The 21,516-nt window shown below is 41.7% G+C and overlaps 1 protein-coding gene across 6 annotated transcripts in view; it reads left to right on the forward strand.

Annotated features, from left to right (window-relative positions):
* Window positions 1-21,064, forward strand: part of CBX5 (chromobox 5) — a 36,170-nt gene extending 15,106 nt beyond the window's left edge. For 3 of the 6 annotated variants that reach the window (XM_081248330.1, XM_081248329.1, XM_081248333.1), the window contains 5 exons: window positions 2,268-2,446; window positions 7,368-7,554; window positions 10,589-10,689; window positions 12,347-16,734; window positions 16,960-21,064. In XM_081248330.1, coding sequence (XP_081104456.1) covers window positions 2,310-2,446; window positions 7,368-7,554; window positions 10,589-10,689; window positions 12,347-12,497 — 576 coding nt within the window. In that variant the 5' untranslated portion in view covers window positions 2,268-2,309 and the 3' untranslated portion in view covers window positions 12,498-16,734; window positions 16,960-21,064. Of the gene's footprint in view, window positions 1-337; window positions 510-530; window positions 682-2,267; window positions 2,447-7,367; window positions 7,555-10,588; window positions 10,690-12,346; window positions 16,735-16,959 lie in introns of those variants that run through there. The other 3 variants (XM_081248331.1, XM_081248334.1, XM_081248332.1) reach the window with 3 other exon arrangements.
* The last annotated feature ends 452 nt before the right edge of the window (window positions 21,065-21,516 follow it).

Consider the following 21,516-nt stretch of genomic DNA (forward strand, 5'->3'; position numbering starts at 1 on the left):
TCTTGTAGAAGGCGCTAGCCTTTCCCCGCCCCCCTCCCCCCTCCAGTTGCGCTATAATCCTGTTAGATCTTAAAATGCTATTGATTAATTCCCAGTGCTCTTAGAGGAATAAGCACAAGTTTTGGGTTTAAAATCCAAGCGCCAATTCCCTAGAGCTCTGAATGCCTTAGCCTTGAGGCCAAGGGAGGTACCTTCCAACTTCTCCACCCAGTCTTCACTGAAAAGAAAAGTTAAGCCTTTTAACTTTTCCGTTTGCCTCTCCCCCCCTCCCTTAGTCTAGTAAGGCTGCCAGTTGCCATGGCAACGGACTGGGACAGCTGCGCAGTGGCGCCTAGGCAGCTGGGTGGGGGCGGGGGAGCTGCCAGCCCGCCAAGCCCCAGACCTGGGAGGGGAGGCCCCTTCTGTTAGCCCAGAGGGAAAGAAAGAACTGGGGCGATCCGGTAGGTAAAGGAGGGAACCCCCATTCATCTGCTGCCTCTGGGGCTCCTCTTCTGCGTGAAGGTGTAAAGGTAGATTTTCCTCTTTCCTCCCTCAAACTGAAGAGCACATATGTAAATCCTTGTTTTTCCTTGTGAGGCAGGGGAGGCCATAGCCACAATGCTTCACTGCATGCATCTAACCCGGGGCTGGTTTTAACCCTGGCGCTCTGACCTAAGCTGCTCAGCTCCCGGAAATTCCAAGGTGAGTGGGGGTGGGGGTGGGTTACTCTCCTTGGAATATGACATTTCCTGTCTCTGGTGAGGTTGGAGGCTGCTTTTATTTTAAATAAATCAGATTTTTTTCTTGAAGCTTAGGACTTTCCCCTGAATTCATGGAAAAATTATTTTGAAACCCCTCACCTACATTACCCCATCCTCCCACCCCCTCTTCCAAATAAAGTATGTTAATGAAGACATAGTTTTATTACGAGGCAGTAATGGGTACAAACAGTTTTTGGGGTAGGCAGACCTATTGCTAGTAAGTTCTGGAGGTATGGTTTCCAACTATATATTCTGGGAGTAATTCCCTAAAATTTGCTAATTTGAAGTAAACTGATAAATGCAACTTTTTATGCTACTCGAACAAAATTCCGAGATCAGTAGCGACCTTCCCTATTCCTGGGGTGGTCTTCCGATCAGGATGGAAATATTTTTAGTGCTGAAAAAAAGCTTTAAAGGTTACAGCAAAATAAAAATAGAGTTCAGCTAAGAAAACAATTCCTGCTACTCTGCAATCCAGACTCTAGGCACCATTTAACATGGTTAAGGAAGAATTCTTAAAATTGATTATGGTAACAGCAACGTGGGAATTTAAAAAACTAGATTCTCTGTTGAGTACCCCCGGTTGTGCATATTTCTGAGCTTAACTCAATTTCCATTTGTGTTGCCTTGCTTCAGCTTTCCTTGGGCCTATGAATGGTTCCTCTGTGTTTTGAGGCTTCATGTTGATGTGAGTCTGGGACCAGACTTCTTTTTCCTCCTCCTCTTCCTTTGGCCCAAAGTCAACTCCAGTTAAGAGGAGAGGTACCTCCTTAATAATGGGATGAGTTGAGCCTTAAGAATTATTGAACAACTCAATGACTAATTTTGATTTTTAGGACTAAAAAATCTTTTTCTCCTTCCTGCCTCCCTCCCATCCCCAAATGAAAGGGGAGGCTTAATGTGTTTGAGATGTCAGCCTTGCTTTTGTGAGCTGATGGATGCTCAGAAGGGACAAGCTCAGTTTGTTTAAGGGAAATGTACTGAGTCACTGAAAATGTGGCGAAAGATGCCTGAGCAGGACTTTTTTTGTGCTGCTAAAAGACTGTTCAGGATGCTCAGAGCAGAGGAAAGTTAGATTTTGGTGGCTTTTCTTATTACTTTTTTTCCCCCCGTTTTTATAAAAAACCTTATTAACTTTGGAGGGAAATGTGTTAATTCTATCACGGTTCTTTTAACTGAAAGTTTTCCATACTTGTCTTTGAGTTTATGACTTGTTAACAGTTATAGAATTAGCTAGGAGTAAAATCCCACACATGACTTGTCTTATGGAATCTGAAATTAGAGGAGTTAGATAGTTGTGCCATCTAATAATTTTGATCTTGTTAGCTGAAGAGAAAGTTGTAATTGGGAAAGTGGGGATCTGCCCATTTTTGATTAAACTCTTTAGGACTCATCTGTAGGATGCTTTAAGACACAAGAAAAAGGTACATGGCAACTTTGTGTTATACCCCCTGCATCCCATCAAGAAGAGACAGAGTTTTAACTGCTCACATGGATTCTGACCATTTTTGTCCTTCCCCTTTGCAGGAACCCGGTGGCCTTAGTCCTTCAGGTGGAACAGCGTGAGACATGGGAAAGAAAACCAAGCGGACAGCTGACAGTTCTTCTTCAGAGGATGAGGAGGAGTACGTCGTGGAGAAGGTGCTAGACAGGCGTGTGGTTAAGGGGCAAGTGGAGTATCTACTGAAGTGGAAAGGCTTTTCCGAGTAAGTGCCTTCTCTCAGGCTTTGGGACTCTGTGCAGGTAGACGGAGACACAGACATTTCCCTGTGAACCATCACCATCTTTTTCTTTCACTACTTGCACTCCTTTCTAAGAGTCAGAAGACACAGCAATAAACTAAGCAAAACCTCCCCCTTCTTGGAGCTGATGTTCTAATGAGAATGCTTTTGAGAGGCAGTATAATGACCTGGTTAGGAGCATAGACTGGGGGCCAGATTGCCTGGGTCCAGGTTCTTGCTCTACCACTTATGATACGAGCTGGGTGACCTTGGTGAAGTTCCTTAATCTTTTTTCTTCCTCAATAAAATAGGGATTAGAAATAGTATATATCATAGAGACATTGGGGAGATGTGTAGAGCCTGACACATAAGCTCAATGTAAGTATAAACTGCTACTGTTACTATTCTTTTGGATGTAACTAAGCTAAAACACATACATGTAGGCAGAAGAAATTGTAGTTGATTCCATAGCCCATAGCTTTCGATAATGATCCTTGGACCTCAAGATTGTCCTAGGATGAAACACTCATCTTAATGAGAGACTTAAATCTGAGACCACATTTTACCCCCAATATTTATTTTTATTTATTTATTACTATTATTATTATTTTGTGGTACGCGGGCCTCTCACTGCTGTGGCCTCTCCCGTTGCGAAGCACAGGCTCAGCACGGACGCGTAGGCTCAGCAGCTGTGACTCACGGGCCCAGCCACTCCGCGGCATGTGGGATCTTCCCGGACTGGGGCACAAACCCGTGTCCCCTGCATCAGCAGGCGGACTCTCAACCACAGTGCCACCAGGGAAGCCCCCGATATTTATTTTTTAAAATTTCAAATATACATACAGCTGAGGCAAAAGAAATTGAGTGAACACTCAGATACACACCACCACATTTCTACAGTTAACATTTTAATATAATCTATCCCTTTATCTCTCAATTTATCTTTTATTACTATAAAACCCCTCTTTTTAGGTCAATGAGCTTTAAGAATGGTACCGAAGTGTTGACTATTCAGAATTAGGCAGTAACTGACTTTATGTTGAAGTGCTAAAGTAGGTTATTCTTTCCTTTGGAATAAGTAGAACTAGACACACAAGCACATAGGAGAGGTAGCTTGAAAAGTGAAATACATGAAGCTGTGTAATCATTAGGCATTTTGCCTCAATTTCTCATTAATTCTCTTCCCAGGATGCCTGATAACAAAGAATGGGTTTCTGTGAACCCCAGTGAGCTTTTAGGAACTGGTTTAGGCTCCTAGAGTGGTGCTGTCCAATAAAATTGTAATGCAAGCCACATATGTAATTTCAAATTTTACGGTGGCTACATTAAGGAAAAGTGGAATTAATTTAAATAATATATTTTATTAAGCACTACATCAAAATGCTATCAAAATTAATACAAAAATTATTGATAAAATTTTACATTATTTTTCATACTTAAGAATTCAAAGTCTGATGTGTATTTTACATTTTGTAGCACGTCTCACTTCATAGTAGCCACATTTCAAATGCTCATTAGCCACATGTGGCTAGTAGTTACCATACTGAACATGACAACTTTGAAGTGTGAGGCTTAAATATAATAAAAGATTGAATGTTTTGCCAGTACCTTTGGACAAAGTTATGATCAGGAGCCTTCAGAATATGTTTAAGGTTATTTTACTATGTGAATCAAGTTTCTCATCTGGAGCACTGTTGGTGTTTTAGGTGGGGCAGTTTATGCACTGCATGATGCTTAGCATCTGTAGCGCACACACACACAGCACTAAATGTGGGTAGCACAGCAATCAGAATGTGCCCTCTGTGTTTCTAAAGAGGGGGCTATCACAACATCTAGAGGTGTGAACTATAAATTCGAGAGACCTAGAGCACCATGAGAAAGGAATTAAGATACACCTAAAGACTTTGAGGGTGTTTATTTGGCCCATTGAATCACCACTGGAAATTGTTGGGCATTTTGAAGAATTTCAAGACTATATAATTGAGCTACTGGTACCTTACGTACATAAAAGAGGGAAAGAAAAGGTTTAGGATAGATGGATTAAACCTTTTTTTTTTTTTTGTATTTACTTATTTTTTTTTGGCTGCGTCAGGTCTTAGTTGTGGCACGCGGCTCTTTCATTGGGGTGCGTGGGCTTCTCTGTAGCTGTGGCGCGCGGGCTCCAGAGCATGTGGGCTCTGTAGTTTGTGGCACGCGGGCTCTCTCGTTGAGGCGTGTGAGCTCAGTAGTTGTGGCGCACGGGCTTAGTTGCCCCGCAGCATGTGGGATCTTAGTTCCCCGACCACACGGATCGAACACGCGTCCCTGCATTGGAAGTCAGATTCTTTACCACTGGACCACCAAGGAAGTCCCAGATTAAACATTTGTCCTTACTTTGTCAGAAATATCCAGAGTTTATCATTAAAGACCGGAACAGATTGTGCCCCTTCAGCATTGTCTACAACTAAGTACCTACTGTTTACTAGGCAGTGGTCATATTCTACCTCATGTGTTCTCTTTAATTCTCATAACAGCCTTTAGAGGTATTTTCAATTTACATATGAGGAAATTAGTTGTTTGCCAAAGATAACAGAACTGGTACGTGCTGAAACAAGGACCCAGCATCAGATTTCTTTGGCACTAAAACCCAGGTTCTTTATAAACTATACCGTGCTATCTTTTGGGTGAAAATTGATTGATGTAGAAACAACAATACCAATATGGTAGGAAAAGGGATAATGTCATTCGAAGACTGGCTTTCCTTGCTAGCAACAGAGATTCTCTCCTTCCTCTGCATCTGCTTTGCTTATTATGCTACACTGTTGGCACGTCTCTTGAATTTCGTGCCTTGATTTCTCCTGGGATAGTAAACTTACATACATATTCTGTGGATTTAGGAGAAAGTTATTGTATGAGGAAATTGTTTTGGTTTTTTTTTTTTTGCTGAAAGAAGAGCTATGAGGAAGAGGCTTTTCCGGTTTTGGCTCAAATGATTTAGAAATAAATTTTGTTTCATTCTTAAGCTCTTTTTGCAGAAAGTTGAAGTCTAGAGTAAATATCTCAGATTTCCCCATCATTCTGCTACTTAGTTGAGTTATTATGGCATGTGTTGAAACCAGTCCAATTTAAAGATACCTTATTCAAAAAACAAAAACAATGAAGGATCTAAAATGAATGGTGCATAAATGTAAAAAATTTTTCCTCAGTCAATGAATGGATTATAGAAACTGCTATGGTATATTTACAGATATGGTATATTTACAGATATATCTTTTTTTTTTTTTTTTTTCAGATATATCTTAATGTAGCTAATTCTTACTATATAACCAAAAGAACCTCTGCCACGGGTCTTTTGGTTATAGGAGTGAAGAGGATACCTGGTCTAGTTTTTCCCGTGTAGAGAGATTTCTTGCTTTGATTCCGTAAACTGCGGATGGTAGTTGGTGGTTTGCTTTTCTAAAACCTATGCTGGGGATACAGAGAACAACTTTGTGAATACCAACTATTTGTTTTCCTCATAGTAGGACTCCCTTGATCCAAATTTAATTAGACACAATTTTTAAATTTGGATTGTTTTTGCTTACTAATATAAAAATGTATTTTGAAAAATGTATACCTAGTAACCATAAGTTGAATCCAGAGCTTTGAATTAATGCACTCCAAATTCCAGTTTTGAGTCTTTTCCTTTTTATGGTTCGTCTGTATTCTAATGATTTAAGCCCTTACTGTCTCTTTTCTAATTATTTTAATCTTCCAATAACTTGTTGGCATTTCTTCAAAATATAAGTAACATACTTAAGACAGTATAAACTGGAGTGCATTTAGAATTAGGTTGTCTTCTCCAGCATTTGCATAGATGATTATATGTATGAAATCACATTATTTTGCCACTTACAAAGCAGAACTTATATTTGAGTGTTTAACAGCTTTATTGAGGTATGTTACATACCATAGGATTTATTTATTGAAAGTATAAAATTCAGTGATTTGTAGTAAATTTACAGAGTATGCAACCATCAGCATGCTCCAGTTTTAGAACATTTCTGTAACCTCCCAGAATTCCCTTGAACCTAAATATTTGTATTTAATCCCAAGCCCTAGCCACAGGGAACCACTGTCCTGCTTTCTGTTTTTAAATTTGTCTTTTTCCTAGAGGTTTCATGTAAATGGAATCAGACAATGTATAGTCTTTTGCATCTGTTTTCTTTCACTTAGCATGTTCTTTTTATATATATATAAATTTATTTATTTTTGGCTGCATTGGATCTTCGTTGCTACGCGCGGGCTTTCTCTAGTTGAGGTGAGGGCGGGCTGCTCTTCCTTGTGGTGCGCAGGCCTCTCATTGCGGTGGCTTATCTTGTTGCGGAGCACAGGCTCTAGGCGTGCGGGCTTCAGTAGTTGTGGCACGCAGGCTCAGTAGTTGTGGCTCACGGGCTCTAGAGTGCGGGCTCAGTAGTTGTGGTGCACGGGCTTAGTTGCTCCACGGCGTGTGGGATCTTCCCAGACCAGGGCTTGAACCTGTGTCCTCTGCATTGGCAGGCATATTCCTAACCACTGCGCCACCAGGGAAGCCCACTTAGCATGTTCTTAAGGTTCTTCCATGTTGTAGCATATATTAATATTATGTTCCTTTTTGTTGCTAAATAGTATTCCACTGTCTGGATATACCACATTTTGTTTATCTATTCACCAATTGAGTTGTTTTCTGTCTTTGGCTGTTAAAATGCTGCTATAAGTAATTGTGTGCAAGTTTTTTTTGTGGATATATTTTTTCTCTTGGTTAGATTTCTAGGATCAAATTTGTTATCTTCTTTAAGCCAAAGTTCTTTCCTTTTTGCCTACTTGTCGTCTTTGAAATAAAGATGTTGGATTCCTGCTCCTCCCCGCCACCCTCATTTCTTTACTTTTTTCTCCATTCTTTGCCCAGGGAGCACAATACTTGGGAACCTGAGAAAAACTTGGATTGCCCTGAGCTAATTTCTGAGTTTATGAAAAAGTATAAGAAGATGAAGGAGGGTGAAAATAACAAACCCAGGGAGAAGTCAGAAGGTAACAAGAGGAAATCCAATTTCTCAAACAGTGCTGATGATATCAAATCCAAAAAAAAGAGAGAGGTAAGCTTTATTTCTCCTTCCCCCCCGCAAACTATTATTCTGCCTCCCCCAATCCCCCTCCTTCCAAAGCAAGGGCATTATTTTGGTTATTTCTGTTCTAAGGATGGCCTGCAAGGTAAATTATTGAACAAAAGAGCTTCCAGGGAGACATGTTGATCGACCACAGCGCCCCCTCCTGGATGAGTGAGAAACGTAATATGTGTTCGCTGAATTGCCTTAGGGTGGCAAAAATAAATCCCATGAAACATTCAGCTACTCTGTGCCTTATCCATGAATAAGTGGCTAATTATCTTAGAGAGGGAGTCTTTGGTGAATTTTTTAAGGATAAAAAGGAGCTTTTAAAAAGCTTCACTTTTCTTTTGTTCCAAAGGTAGCACTTACTTTCAACCCTTTATATTCTTTCTTTTTTTAATTAAGGTGAAATCCACATAAAATACAATTAACCATTTTAAAGTGAACAGTTCAGTGGCATGTATATTCTCTTTTGATCCTATTATATTTTTACATACTCCAAATAAATTAATTTTCATCTTCCTTTTGAATCTTTTTATTGTTCAGTTTGGAAAAATGTGTTTATGAAATTTTGGTTTGATTCAGTTGCCTTAATTCTTCTGAATTTTAGCTCTCAAGTAACTAGCCATAAGCAGTTATTGCCTCTCTCCTTTTTTCGTCTATATCTTTTCCATCTGGGCACACATATACACATACCCCACCCATCAGCTTCCACTCCTTTCATTTATTTCAAGGCTGTGAAGCCTTTTGTGGTGAAGGATGTACTGTACCCTTAAAGTTTAATAAAATAAAAGCGTAAGTCTGCTTCTGAATCTTCTAGCATCACTGCCATAAGCATCCTTATTTATCTTCATTCTCCTTGGATACCCATCTTTCTAGAGCATCAGTTCCCAGCCCTGGCTGCACATTAGGATCATGGCAGGGGACTGGGGGGTTGCTTCAAAAACCTCCAGTGCCCAAGATGCACCCCAGACCAATTAAATTCAGATTTCTGTGGGTCAGACCTAGGCATCAGTATTTTCTAGAGGTTTAACACAAGTGATTCCTGGTCTCCCGAGGAAAGAAAATGGGAGACCAACTTTCCAAAAAGAATTGAAATAAGAGTGAAAGATTGGAGGCTGCCAGTGAAAGTGGACTCTAGGTTTTTGTTTGTCTCCTTATTTGTTTCCCTAGTTAATTTTATGTTTTACAATCTTATTTTCAAAACTGCCCTATTCTGGTGAGGTGTGTATATCATTGTGATACAGTGTACTGGTAAATACTTTGAGAATGCCTTCCCTTCTCTAAGGAGCTAAGACTTGTTTCTTTCTTTTTTCTTTTTTTTTTTAGCCCTTTGTATTCTGGCTCTTGTCATTTGATTCATTTTCTAGCTAAGTAAAAAGACCAAAAAACAACACAGCATAAGACTTCTGTAGCTATTTGTGACATATAGTGTGTCCTGGCTCAACCTAAGGCTTCTGTCCTTTTCAAAAGAAGTGACCTGGCTTTGAGATGCTGGCCAGTGCAGAGAGTTTGTTCCTAGGCCAGGTTCTGATGCTGCTGACCTTGAGAACCACCCCTACGTGTCCCTTACATTGTAATGTTCATCTGGGGGCCCCACAGCATTCTCAGCAGTGCTGGCGGCTGTCAGGTAGGCAGCTGGGAAGATAGGTGATTGTGTATCTTAAAGGTGCAGGAGGGGATTTTGTTTCTTTCTTTAGACCACTGCAGAAGAACTTTGTTAGTCGGCATTATGCCTGATTTAAGATTACTGCCTGTGTAATGATTTTAGCATTTTCCTCACCTCGGCTCCTTTTCAGCAGCTTGAACGATTTTCTTCCCTTCCCTCCCTATGTGGCAAACTGTTTTCAGCCGCCAGCTATGATTTACGACTTAGTTTGTGCACCAGCATTCCAGCTGTGAGCAGCTGTGTGCACATCTGGGAACCTCCTCCCTTTCTGCACCCCCCAAAAGAGGCTATGCTTTTGAGTCTGTATGTCCCCTGATTCATCATGGAATTTCCTTCCCAGTGTGGGTTCTGGTATCTTTGGGGACCACCTGGATGCTGAATGTATCTCTCAGAAGAAAGCAAGGTGAATGTCAGATCAAAGAGATTTTATCATGAAAATCAGACAGAGATTTAGTTCACTTGGGCAGTCTTTCTAAATCTTTTTTTGCGTTGCCACTAGATAAGTGGCATTATCCTCCATAATGAGGTTTTTAAAATTACCTGGTTTGTATAAAATTTCACCATTTTGCTCTCACCAGTGCCGTCACACCTGAATCAGACCCTATGCGCCTTATCTAGATTGCAGTTTGACCAAGTTTGGATAATCCCCTACGGAATTATCAGTTTGTTTTAAATCACTGTCCAGTTCTGCTCTCTAAAGCTAATGACCTATCTCCATCAGGAGGGGATAGGCACAGATAGGGCCTCTTCCCCAAGTATGTGGGTATTACAGTATGTGAGCTCTGAAAGAAATTTGCTATTTTATGGTAGTGCCTTGAATCATTCTTATCTCTGTTCTTTCATAAATATATAGATGACTGTGTGAAAAGAAGTATTAAAAATATTGGCCAGTGTTAGGTGAACTAAAAGTCTAGAAAATAAAGATTGAGGGGTGGTATATTTGAAGTTTATAAAATGAAAAAGGATTTAGTTGAGGGGGGCTTGTTTATCATCTCAGAAGCAACAGTTAAGGGGTAGTCCATTTATCATATCAAGATTAGATTAGGGGATTAGAGAAGTTCCTAGGTGATGACTCCAGAATATTTTAAGGGATATTACACAGTTTTAGGGACCACTCCTAATCCTTTGAAGGAATACTTAAAGGACAACTGCATCTTCCTGCAAAAATATGTCTTAGCATCATTGTCACTGGCTGACCCAGTATTGTGTTTAAGTTCTAAGAACTTTATGAATTGGGTGACAAAAATGGTATCCGGTAATATTAACTTAGGTTGTGCTTTGTTGAGCTGAGAAATGGGGAGGTTTTTTGCTCTTATCTCCAAGCTGTAACCTTTCTTCATCTTCTATTTATAGCAGAGCAATGATATCGCTCGGGGCTTTGAGAGAGGATTGGAACCAGAAAAGATCATTGGGGCGACAGATTCCTGTGGCGATTTAATGTTCCTAATGAAATGGTGAGAGAGATTGGGCCTCACTCTGCGACTGTGTTTCTTTACCAGTGGCTTGAATTCGTATGGAAGATAGGGAGGGAAGACTGAGTATTCCCCAACTAAGAATTTTGATCATCAGTGATCTAAATTGTTAACTGATACCAACTGTCAGTATTAAATGGGAAGTATGATTCAGAATGGATTTAAGACATTGTAAAGCTTTGGTATTAAGCCAAATTATATTAGCCCACATACCAGAGAATGGTAGACTTGAGGTAGGAAGCATATATATGTGACCTAATCGTTTATTTACACAGTTCTGAATCATTTACCGTCACACCATGAGCCTGTGGCCATGGGATAGCAGTTGAGTGACGCTTTCTGCCATCGCTGAAGACCAAGACCACTGAATAATGTCTAAAAGAGGAAAATAATCTTAAAAAAAAGCATTAAGAATAACACTAGCCAAAGCACAAGTTATTTCATCCGGTAGAGGGAATGGCTCTTAAAGGAAAGTGTGGTTACTTCCCTTCAATTTGGTTTCTTAAAGATGAAGTGATTTATGGTGTGGCCCTCACTACTTCTCTGTTTCCAAGTGTTCTGGGCTTGTGATTTAAGTTTGGTCTCTAAATAGAGGGTTCATGCTACAGTGCCACAAAGGAAGCTAATTACATTAAAAGTTGTATAGTCAAGAGGTTTAATATTTTATCTGATCGAAATTTTGCTGGTAAATTACCCAAAAGTCTATATTTGAAGAATCACTATACTCTGTCTGAAGTAAGGAGCTGTACTGACTGCTTTTCCCACTCAGCCATATATGGCACTTATGACTTACATTCACATATTAACTAGCTTTTTCGACCACAGTCCAAATTTGGGTAGCCTCTCTGAGCTGTGTGTTTTCCCCCTCCTCTTCTCATCCATAATGCTCACCTCTATGAATTCAACATCTCTGTTTTCTAGAGAAGGAGTTAGTCGTCTTTGCTCACATCTCAGTGGAATTTTAATTTAAAATATTTTTTTTCTTGTTTTGGAATCCTGGTTAGTTAAGGAACTTGCTAGAGTTTTTTGTTATACCGGATAGTAGAGCATGTGTAACTTGGGTACTTGAAATTTGCAACTAATTCCTACATTTCATTTTAGTGACTAGATTTTACATTCTTTGATGACTTAAATTTCTGTTTTCTTATTGTTCAATCCACAGTTCTGACCAAAAGGATGAGTGTTTAAAAAGGCCACAAGATGAGGAGGGTTAGGACCTTTTCATGATCCAGATGATCCAGAAACTGGATTGAGCAATTTATGCATAATCAATAGGGCTGAATGTAGGTTTGATTGTGTGTGCACTCACATGCTCATACACACAAATAAAAATTATGGGAGCAGAATTCATATAGTAGTTTAATTTTCAGCCTTTTGATTAAGCCTGCTGTTTTCGATCTATTCTAGCTGCAGACTTCTGTTTCTTTCTGATGTAGTGGTTAAATGATATTTACTAACAATTTGATTCATTTACTTAAATTTCTCCTTGAAAGTGTGGAACTGTTAGGATCCTTTTCCCTTTGAAATCAAGATGGAGAGGAAATCAAGTCAGCTAAATCATAATTTAATAACATAAATCTATGTTTGGACAGACTCTTGCTCTTCCTCTCGTTCTAAGTCTCATATTCTTTCTCTCCAGGAAAGACACAGATGAAGCAGACCTGGTTCTTGCAAAAGAAGCTAATGTTAAATGTCCACAAATTGTGATAGCATTTTATGAAGAGAGACTGACGTGGCATGCATATCCTGAGGATGCGGAAAACAAAGAGAAAGAAACAGCAAAGAGCTAAAGGAGGGGGTGGTCTCTGCCATTTCTCTTTGTACATAATACATTCACCTCCCTGCCTCCTCTCCCTCTACCCACCCCCTTCTATCCTAAACACATCCATAAAAAATGTGCTTATCACTGTGCTCCACAGGAGAGATGTTGGTATTGGTTCTCTTGTAACATAACTGATGGTCTGATTCATGATAAGTGTCTCTCTGTGAAGACCAGGCATTTACGTACTGTGTGTAATTCTCACCAGTTTTTCCTTTGCCCTGCTCTCTTCCTTCTGCTCCCCTGTGACCTCAAGATGAGTCTTAACTTTTTAATCACCTTAGAGTCTTGATCTTTTCAGGGTCGGTCGCTTTTTAGTGGGGGATTTTGCTATAATGATGATGAATTTTGGTTTCTTTCTTTGGCTCTTAGAACATGTTGATGACCAGCTAGGCTTTGTTTTGAGATGTTGGGTTGGAAAAGATGTTGCCCATCTTTTTAAAAAGCCAATAGCAACTGCCTACCTGTTGGGGCTTTCCCAACCTCATTCAGCTCTACCCAGGAGAATACAGGGTTCCTCGTGTGGTCTTCTGGGCCACCCTCTGTTGTTCATCCTCACCCATCCTCCCAGAATAGCTCCATCCTTTGGAGGGCTTGAAATTTTACATTCATGTTTGTCAAGGCACTCCTTTTAGCGCCAGGACTTTTGGCCTTGTTTCTTAGCAATCCCTGATTCTGCTTCTGCAAGTTGGTGTAGTCTGTCATAAAATGACAAGATTATTGACTCTGGAGGTTTGTAGCTATTAGTACATGAGGATGATGGGGTAGGATACAATTGTCTTTATTATCACATGGCATATATGTATTATTTCCTTCCATCCCTCCCATTTGGATTATCTATTTATGTAGGTGTGAGTGACTGCCTGGTGCTTGCTTGTGCCAAGGTGCTAGGCACCCTCCAGCCCTGCCAACTTTTGTGGCCTCCCAAAGCATTCCTGTTACCAAAGAGGCTTCAAACCTGACCCTCACTTCTCAGTGGACCCAAGTTTCCCTCCATGCCATTATTTTTCAGTAGGGAATTCTTAGAGGGGAGCCATTGGCCACAGTATCAATTTTAAATATTCATAGTGTTTATAATCATAAATTTCCTGCTTTGATGACTCCTGGATTTGCCACCAAGAGTCCCCAAAGTATTAATGCTCTTCCCTTTCTCCGCCCTCAAACTCTTAGTTGTATTTTATTTTTTTTTTAATGCATTTCCATGGAAGACTATCAACCTCAGAGAGTGACAGGCCCCGGCAGTAGCATGTTGACACGACCTCTCCCTACTCAGCAAAATACTTCCCTTTTGGCTTCTTCCTGCTTTACCATTATATTGAGAGATTATTTTTCTGATTATATCCTCTGCCTTTGTTCCCCAAGAAACACCCTACTTCTCATTACCCTTTTTTTCTTGTAGTTGAAGGGGGCTAGAGAATCAAGACTAAAAGTAAAGAAATAGCAGGGTTTTGAGCATCCTTGTCCCAGCCCAAAGCTGAGGAGATAAGAATAAATGCTTGAAATAGCCTTAACTCTAGAGTTCACCAGCCATTGAGGTTTTTGTGGTTGCTTTTGAGTTTTAAAACAGATAGCTGTCTGGCCAGGAGCATTCAACCATTTCTAGATTATTCAGAGTAACGAGGGGAGTGCAGAGATTGCTCCAGTCCACAGATGAGCCAAATAACATGCAAATCATACACCCATTCATAGCATTTGTTAACATTGCTTCCCCTGCCCAGCTGCTGATTGAATTCTGTGTGGTTGTGTAAATTATGTCAAAAATTATACTGCACGGTTGAGAAGACAGCTGTTGCTGCAGTGACATGACAGACTGGAACGATGAAGCTTTTGGTCTCAGCCATCCAGGAAAATCCTTCTGAATGGCAGTGTGATTGGGGGAGAACTCATAACCCATACCTCAAGTGGGTAGGGGTTTTATCTCCATCTCCCTTAACTCTCTGAAGGAATAAAAGGCCTAGATAAAGTGCTGGATAGTTGACAGTTGTTAGTACTTAATCTGATGGGCATCTGAAAGAAAGGATAGTCAGAAAAGAGATTTTTCATACAAGTAACTAAGGATATCAATTAGGGTATACTAGAATAGGACAGAAGTAGGCCAGAGCCACTGAGGACGTGATCTGGGTCTCTGAGTTTGCAGGTGGAGAAAATGACAGCTTATCCATGTAGCCAGAGTGGGTCTCCCAGGAGCAGTGGGGATGTAAGCAAAGTACAGTGACCATAGTTTTAGAGCCCAGATCTAGCCTGTGGACAAAGAACACGACCAAATTATTTGGTACCAAGACTGGTCTTGAGAAACGTGGGACACATGGTTGCCAGGGTTATAGGTAATACATAAGGCATTCATCAAAATCTGATTTCTTTTAACCAAAAAACCCCAGTATCATCTACTCATCACCTCTTCAGTACTTCAGTCTCCACTCCATTCGTCTTTTTCTGTCCACAGTTTACTGAATCATGGTCTTGTACTGAGTGCTGCCCAAACAACCTGTTCTCTCCCTGCCTACCCACTGCTACTTCTATAGGAACGGAGGGAGCCAGAGGCCAATACTGATCTTAGCCCTCAGCAGAAAGGAGATGGGTGCCTGCCTGTTCCTCTGGCATTTGTTAGTGCTGAGTAGCTGTCCAGGCCTTTGGAGGATTGCAGCCTCAAAGAGAAACCTGCTTTCATGGGGCTTTCTCCTCTCAGAAGAGTTAGTGGCCCTGGGCTAAGCACTCTTAAACATCTAGGTCTCAGGTGCTCAAAGTATATTTTTCCTATGTTAAGTCCTCTTTCAAAACATCTTTCTAATGCTGAATTTTTTCTTGAAATCAGCATTCAAGGATTCCTCTTTCCAGAGAATGTAGCAGAGCTTTGACCAGCAGAGTCTATCAAGGTCAGCATAGCTGCTTTTCTGAGCCCTGGGCGGGGCAGATCCCCTCACGTTAAGATCAGCTGTTAGAGAACGTCAACCCTGATGGTAGCGCCCATTTTTAACCTGGAGAGAGCCATATCATTTTTCCCCCTGCAGTCCAGTTTTCATCTGCTCAAGGGAGCATTTGGACCTGTGGTGTTCCTTAATGCTGGAAAGTCTATGGTCCTTGGCTGGCCCCCAGCCGTATATCCATACTACTTTTTTTTGTTGAAGAAGAGTTGGTCTTGTTCGTGTAGTTCCTGCAGCTTTAGTTTCTTCTTAACTCTTCTTCGTACTTGTGCTGTAGCCTCCCTGCAAAATCCAATTTCCTTATCTTTAGGCCAAATCCTTTGGCCTCAGGGAAGGCGCCTGTGATTTTCATCTTGTGGTTTTGTCTGATCTGTGTGTAGCCCAGCTTACCTAAGGTACTGTAGGGGATCAGAGGGATCTGTGTTTGGGCTGGGGAGTGATTGTTTTTGCCTTAGGGTTCAAATTTGAGGGCCTAAAATAAGTTTGCAGTGACCTGAGAACTTCAGGAAGGGTAATATCATTAGATTTGAAATGTGGAAATGGTTTCTCACAAATTAGGTCAAAGGAAAAGCTCATTTTGCACCCATGACTCCATCCTTTTGGTTTAGGTTTTTAGAGTGTTGAGATCTGTACCTTTGTAATTAGACCACCAACCAAGCATACCTGTGTCAGGGCAGAGAGAGGAAAGGTCTGGACCCAGTGTATTTCAGTTTCATTTTGGCTTTACCACTAATCATAAAAGTTATGTTTTCAAAAATAGAGATGTTACCAGCCTTGCCCCCAAGAGCACATGCTCGGTATTGCCCGCCCCCCAATTAATCGTGGTGGATTTCTATTGAGCCATCCACATTCCAGCCACCTTAGCGTGCATCAACATGCATTTCATTTAACGGACATTTTTTGGCCCTGGGGATACCAAGTTCAAAAAGATGCAGTCCCTGACCTCAAAGAATTTTCATACAGGTGTGGGATGAACTATTAATACTTCATTGTAATAAATGCTACAAATGGGCACACATTTTATATTTGAGGGCAGAGACAACTGACTGGTTGGTATAGTTTGTGGCCCTAAAGTAGGAGGGTGACAACTGGTTCGTGTGTAGAAAAGACATGACCTTGGGTGAATTGAACTAACTGACCATAGATGGACCACAACAACGGTTGTTTTATTCCAGAAAATAAAGATAACAGGTTTGGTTAGAAATGCTACTACAAGAGAAAGGTGAGTGGAGGTTGAGAGCCCTGGCTTCAGTCCCTATTCGAGGCTCTTTGCCAAAGTATTTAAAGGTAGTTAAGGGCTTCCCTGGTGGCGCAGTGGTTGAGAGTCCGCCTGCCGATGCAGGGGACACGGGTTCGTGCCCCGGTCTGGGAAGATCCCACATGCCGCAGAGCGGCTAGGCCCGTGAGCCATGGCCGCTGAGCCTGCGTGTCCGGAGCCTGTGCTCCGCAAGGGGGGAGGCCACAACAGTGAGAGGCCCGCCTACCGCAAAAAAAAAAAAAAAAAAAAAAAAGGTAGTTAATCCTTGCTTGTGGAAAGTATTACCTATGTTGCAGATCCAGTTACGTGTTGTTACTTTATTGTGGGTTCTGTAAAATGTATTCCTTATGGATATTTTATCAGTGTTGCTCACACCTTTTTCAGTTTCTCATTCCTTTTGAAGGAATTAACATGAGGCTGGCTTGAAGCCTAAAACAGGGACATACTTTCCAATGACAGAAGATTTGCTAAGAAAAAAAAAAAAAAGGCTTGGGGCACATCTGGTAACACCTGGGCATCTATTCTGGGCAGTGTAGTTTTATTTAACACCTCAAGATGGTGATTTCTAAGCAGAGACTTGTGTCAATTATGTTGAAACCTCTCCCAGAAACACACATGACCCAGAGTTTCGGATTTAATCAGTCTAGGGAGGTCCAGGGTGAGGCCTAGCCCTGTGAAGAAACAGTCTGACCTTAAGAAATGTCCTAGTTCTGACCATGTGACCACAGGAAAAATGCTACTTTTCTCTGCCTGCATAATTGAGAGTTGGATAATTGAAAGTTGACTAAAGTGTGACGGTTCTTTGGATAGCTTCATAAAAATTCTAGTTTCTTTTTGCTTGCGCTGGATTTCTTGGATTTTAAACTACCTCATCTCATCTTTTTAGAGTTACTTCAGCTTGTCGTTGCCACTTTAACATCATGCTTGACTGTGGTGGTTTTCTAAGATGGAATGTTTCCTATTCGTTGAGAGCGTGTTTTCTTGCCTTTTATCCGTATCCTCTCATTTCACCTAACATCATCTCATTTTGCTCCCCTGTCAGAGAAATATTTTAAGATAGTTTAAAATCTTGGTTCATGGGAAGAAAGTGACCCTCCAATGCTATATTTGTCTCTGAGGTCAGTGAGAGAAGGAGTTAAAACAAGGTGGTGGGGGAAGGGACAGAACCTGCACTGGAGGCAGCCGACAGGGGACGAGCCATTAATTAAAACAATTTCAAAGTCAACTGATTGTGATCATTAATGTCACAATAGATCAAAACCTAATTATCACTGCCTAGGTAAGAGCCATCAGTATTAATCAGAAAATCTAATAGGAAACTATTATCAAGAAATTAGGCCAAATTGAATGCAATGAACTTCTTGCCATTCTCTCTCCTCTCCTTTTGTTCTTTTTTCTTTTTTTTAATTTGGCGATGTCCCCTGGCATTGGCAGGTGTGACCCTCACAGTTGACCCAGGCCCCAGTGGCCAGTTTGTCATGCTTTTTGAGAAATTCCTGTAACACAGACTGAACCTGAACTGTCACTGCTGCTTTAATCAGTCTTGAACTTTCTCATCACCTGGTCTTACCCAATGTGATCAGCCATCAATGAAAAAAGGTTTATATTTAGGTCTTGGAACGGTTGGTCCTTCCTGGAACTAGAGCATCCCTGGTGAACATTATACTGTATGTATTGATAAATCATTCTTCGAGCTTCTGAGGTACGTAGGGTCCTGTTGCTCTGGCTACTGCAAGTAGGTATGGAGGAAAGGAGGGGCTTCCTGCCTGGAGATCCTTCCAGAACACCTTAGAAGATAGAGTTTCATCATGTTATGGCCCTTTTAAGGCTCGAGTCACTGTTCTGCAGTTTCCAGGAGCTTTAGGATTTGATTCTAAACCAGGACTGGCTGTGGTTTTAGTTTTTTTCCCCTTAGTTTTAGGGTAAGGGTCATAGTGATTTCTACCAGAATCCAGTGTAAATCCAAAGGAGGGGGGAACATGTTTTTTCTTTTGCCTTTCTTTTGTTAAAGATTTATGCCTCTGGCAGGAGGTAAGAATATTACACGTGTCTTCTGACTAGTTATAGAGATCACTTTATACCCTCTCCCTGAATGGAAAAGTAAGTGTCACCATCTATATCCTTGACTGTTTTTGAAGATACTGCAACTCCTGAGGTTGAGCTGAGGCAGAAAGATTGGAAAGACGCTGGCCCTGCGTGTTGTGGGGAGGGACGAGTAGCAGCAGGGCGTGTCGGGTGGTGCTAGGGTTGGTTCCTAGCTGAGCCTGTAGAGAATGTGGCTGCTACCACCGCAGTGGCTGGCCTTTCCCCACCAACCTTGGAGCTCAGAGCACTACCCAGACCACCACTGAGGAAGTTGTTCTTAGCTTTCTGCTTGAGTGTGGTCTTGCTTCACTCTGAATTTTAGGAATTTGGGTTACTCAGTATAGAATTTTGATGGTGTGACTTAGTCCTTCACCTCTTAGGGTAAAGTGAGTATTTGTTTACAAAAGGATTCATGCCCTTAATGTTTAAACTGTAATTTTATTTTCAAGACACCCATGAACACATGACTTTCAGAAGCAGCTTGTTTCTACTCCAAGGTTCCTTGCCTTGTGCTAGATAAATAATGGGCCATCAGTTAATACTTGTGGGTTGATTGAGTTCATCTGGTTTGCAGGGTGAGGTGTGCTACCCGCTTCCTTTTGCTCCCAAGTGCAGTCTAAGATGTAAAATGCTCCGGGGATGGACAAGAATTGAGTGGATGCTGACTATGGTGCCAACCTCCTCAACTGATTCATAATGGCTGACCTTGGGCAAGTCACTCCTTTCAATGCCTCAGTTCCCCATCTGTCAAATGGGGATAATAATACTGACCTACCTCACAGGGGTGTTGTGAGGCATTGCAAATCAAAGTTGATAGAATACTTTAGGGTCCTCGACGGAGGATGCCCTGAGCTGAGGTCTAGGCCTGCCATAGGCTTTTGTCCTCACTGAGCTGTCCCAAGGTTGGAACTACTTAGTGACCTTGGCAAATTCTCTGCCCCCCACCCCTCATCAAAGCTGCTAGTTCAGATGTTGACAGTGTTTCCATGAATGTTGAAGTCTTAAAGTCCAGACTTAACTTAGGATGTTACGGGGGAAAGTGCTTAGTATATTTTATGTCTTGCATCCACAAAGAGAGGCCGTTTGAGACCCAAGAACATTGGATTAGGGAATCAGGGATGCTGCTGCTGGTTGGGGATTAAGGTCCCATACCCCATGGGCTTGGAACAGACTTGGGTTGTCTTGGGAGCAGGGCACACACAGTGGGTTTGGTTTATATCTTGGCTTTGCTGCTCCCTGAACTGATCCCAGGACGGCTGGCTCACTTCACCCCTTCGTGGTATCTGTACCCGAGCCTTTGCCTCCCCATAGGAACCAGCTGGTTCAATAAGCATAACCACTTCCTCCATCCCCCACCAAAAAAGAGCCACATCTTGGAAAATTTTTTTTCTAGAGATAAGCTTAACACTCAGAATTGGGCAGTGATGCTCCTGAAAGCTTCATCCAGTTCACTGTATTCAGCATCTGTCATCTCTTTCTCGGTGTCCACTGTCTGTACCTGACCTTGACCTTTCTTCCCTCTGGTTTGGGAAAGCTTTGGACACTTTGTATTTGCCCAGGTGTGGGCCCAAGAGCCTTGCTCTCTGTCTCAGTTCAGGGGCTCAGCTGGCTCCTCTTCCCAACAGGGCTCTTTCTCCTTTCCCTCTCCTTGGCCCTAGATGTGTAACCCCTGAAAAAGCACAAGGTCCTGGCCCCTTGCCGCGGTCACGTCCTGGTTCTCAGTGTTGAGTGGACTCTGCTCCTCTGTTCACGGCACTGGCGGCACCAGGCGGTTCTGTGGAGTCCTGGAGGATGGAGAGAGCACGGTCTGCCATCCTGCCAAGTAGCCAGGAGTTGATTTGCCCACGGCCACAGGCCTTCTCACCCCTTCCCACAGGATGGGATCTGAGAGACTCCAGAGGCTGGGTTTCTTTCAGCACTCGGTACCATCCTGAGTAGCAAAACAAATCACACTTTGTAGCCAGATTTCTGAATGGAAAAATGGGAAATTGAATTCTCTATGGACCTTTTTGGTTTGTGGGGGAGTTTTGGTTGTGTTTCTTGGTTTTATTTCAGCCAAACATGTCTGCTTTTGATTTTTTTTTTTTTAGGATAAGTGATATATATATATATATATATATGTTCGCCTTTTAAATGTAAATGTTTAAAAGTAGGCAATTTATGTGTTTCCACAACTGACATCTGATGCAGACCTCATTCTCTCCCCCTCTTCCACTCCTCTTTTCCCTCTTTTCATACTCTTGTATTGGTTCTAATAAATGGTTGCTTTTCAAATACGGATCCTGAGTGGTGGTTTCCAAAATCTGGGTCTTACACTCTTTCGTTAATTTGGGCCCCAAATGTCATCCAGTGGCTGCGCATGCGTTTGTGAAAGAGCTGAGAGACTTGGAGAACAAGGGCTTTTTTCTAAGGATTGTCAGTCTCTGACTTTGTGCGGATAGCCACAGGGTGGCGCAAGCCTGAGGGAATAAGAGAACGTGTATCCTGTTCCCTGCTCCTTCCCTTAACCCCTTCAGACTGTATGCCTTCCTGGTCTTGGAGCTGGTGTCTCCTCGAAATGGCTCAGAGAATAAACATTAACCGTTAGGAACCCAGGGGACCCCTAGAAAAGTCAGCCCCTGGTTATTAGAATTTGTGGAAAACCACATGGACAAACAATCGGAATCAGGTTTGAAAATCCCAATACACGTGAATTATATTTATGAGCTGTTATGCTTTTGATTTTG

This window comes from Mesoplodon bidens (assembly GCF_964165515.1).
Source record: "Mesoplodon bidens genome assembly, chromosome: 11".
Taxonomy (NCBI): domain Eukaryota; kingdom Metazoa; phylum Chordata; class Mammalia; order Artiodactyla; family Ziphiidae; genus Mesoplodon; species Mesoplodon bidens.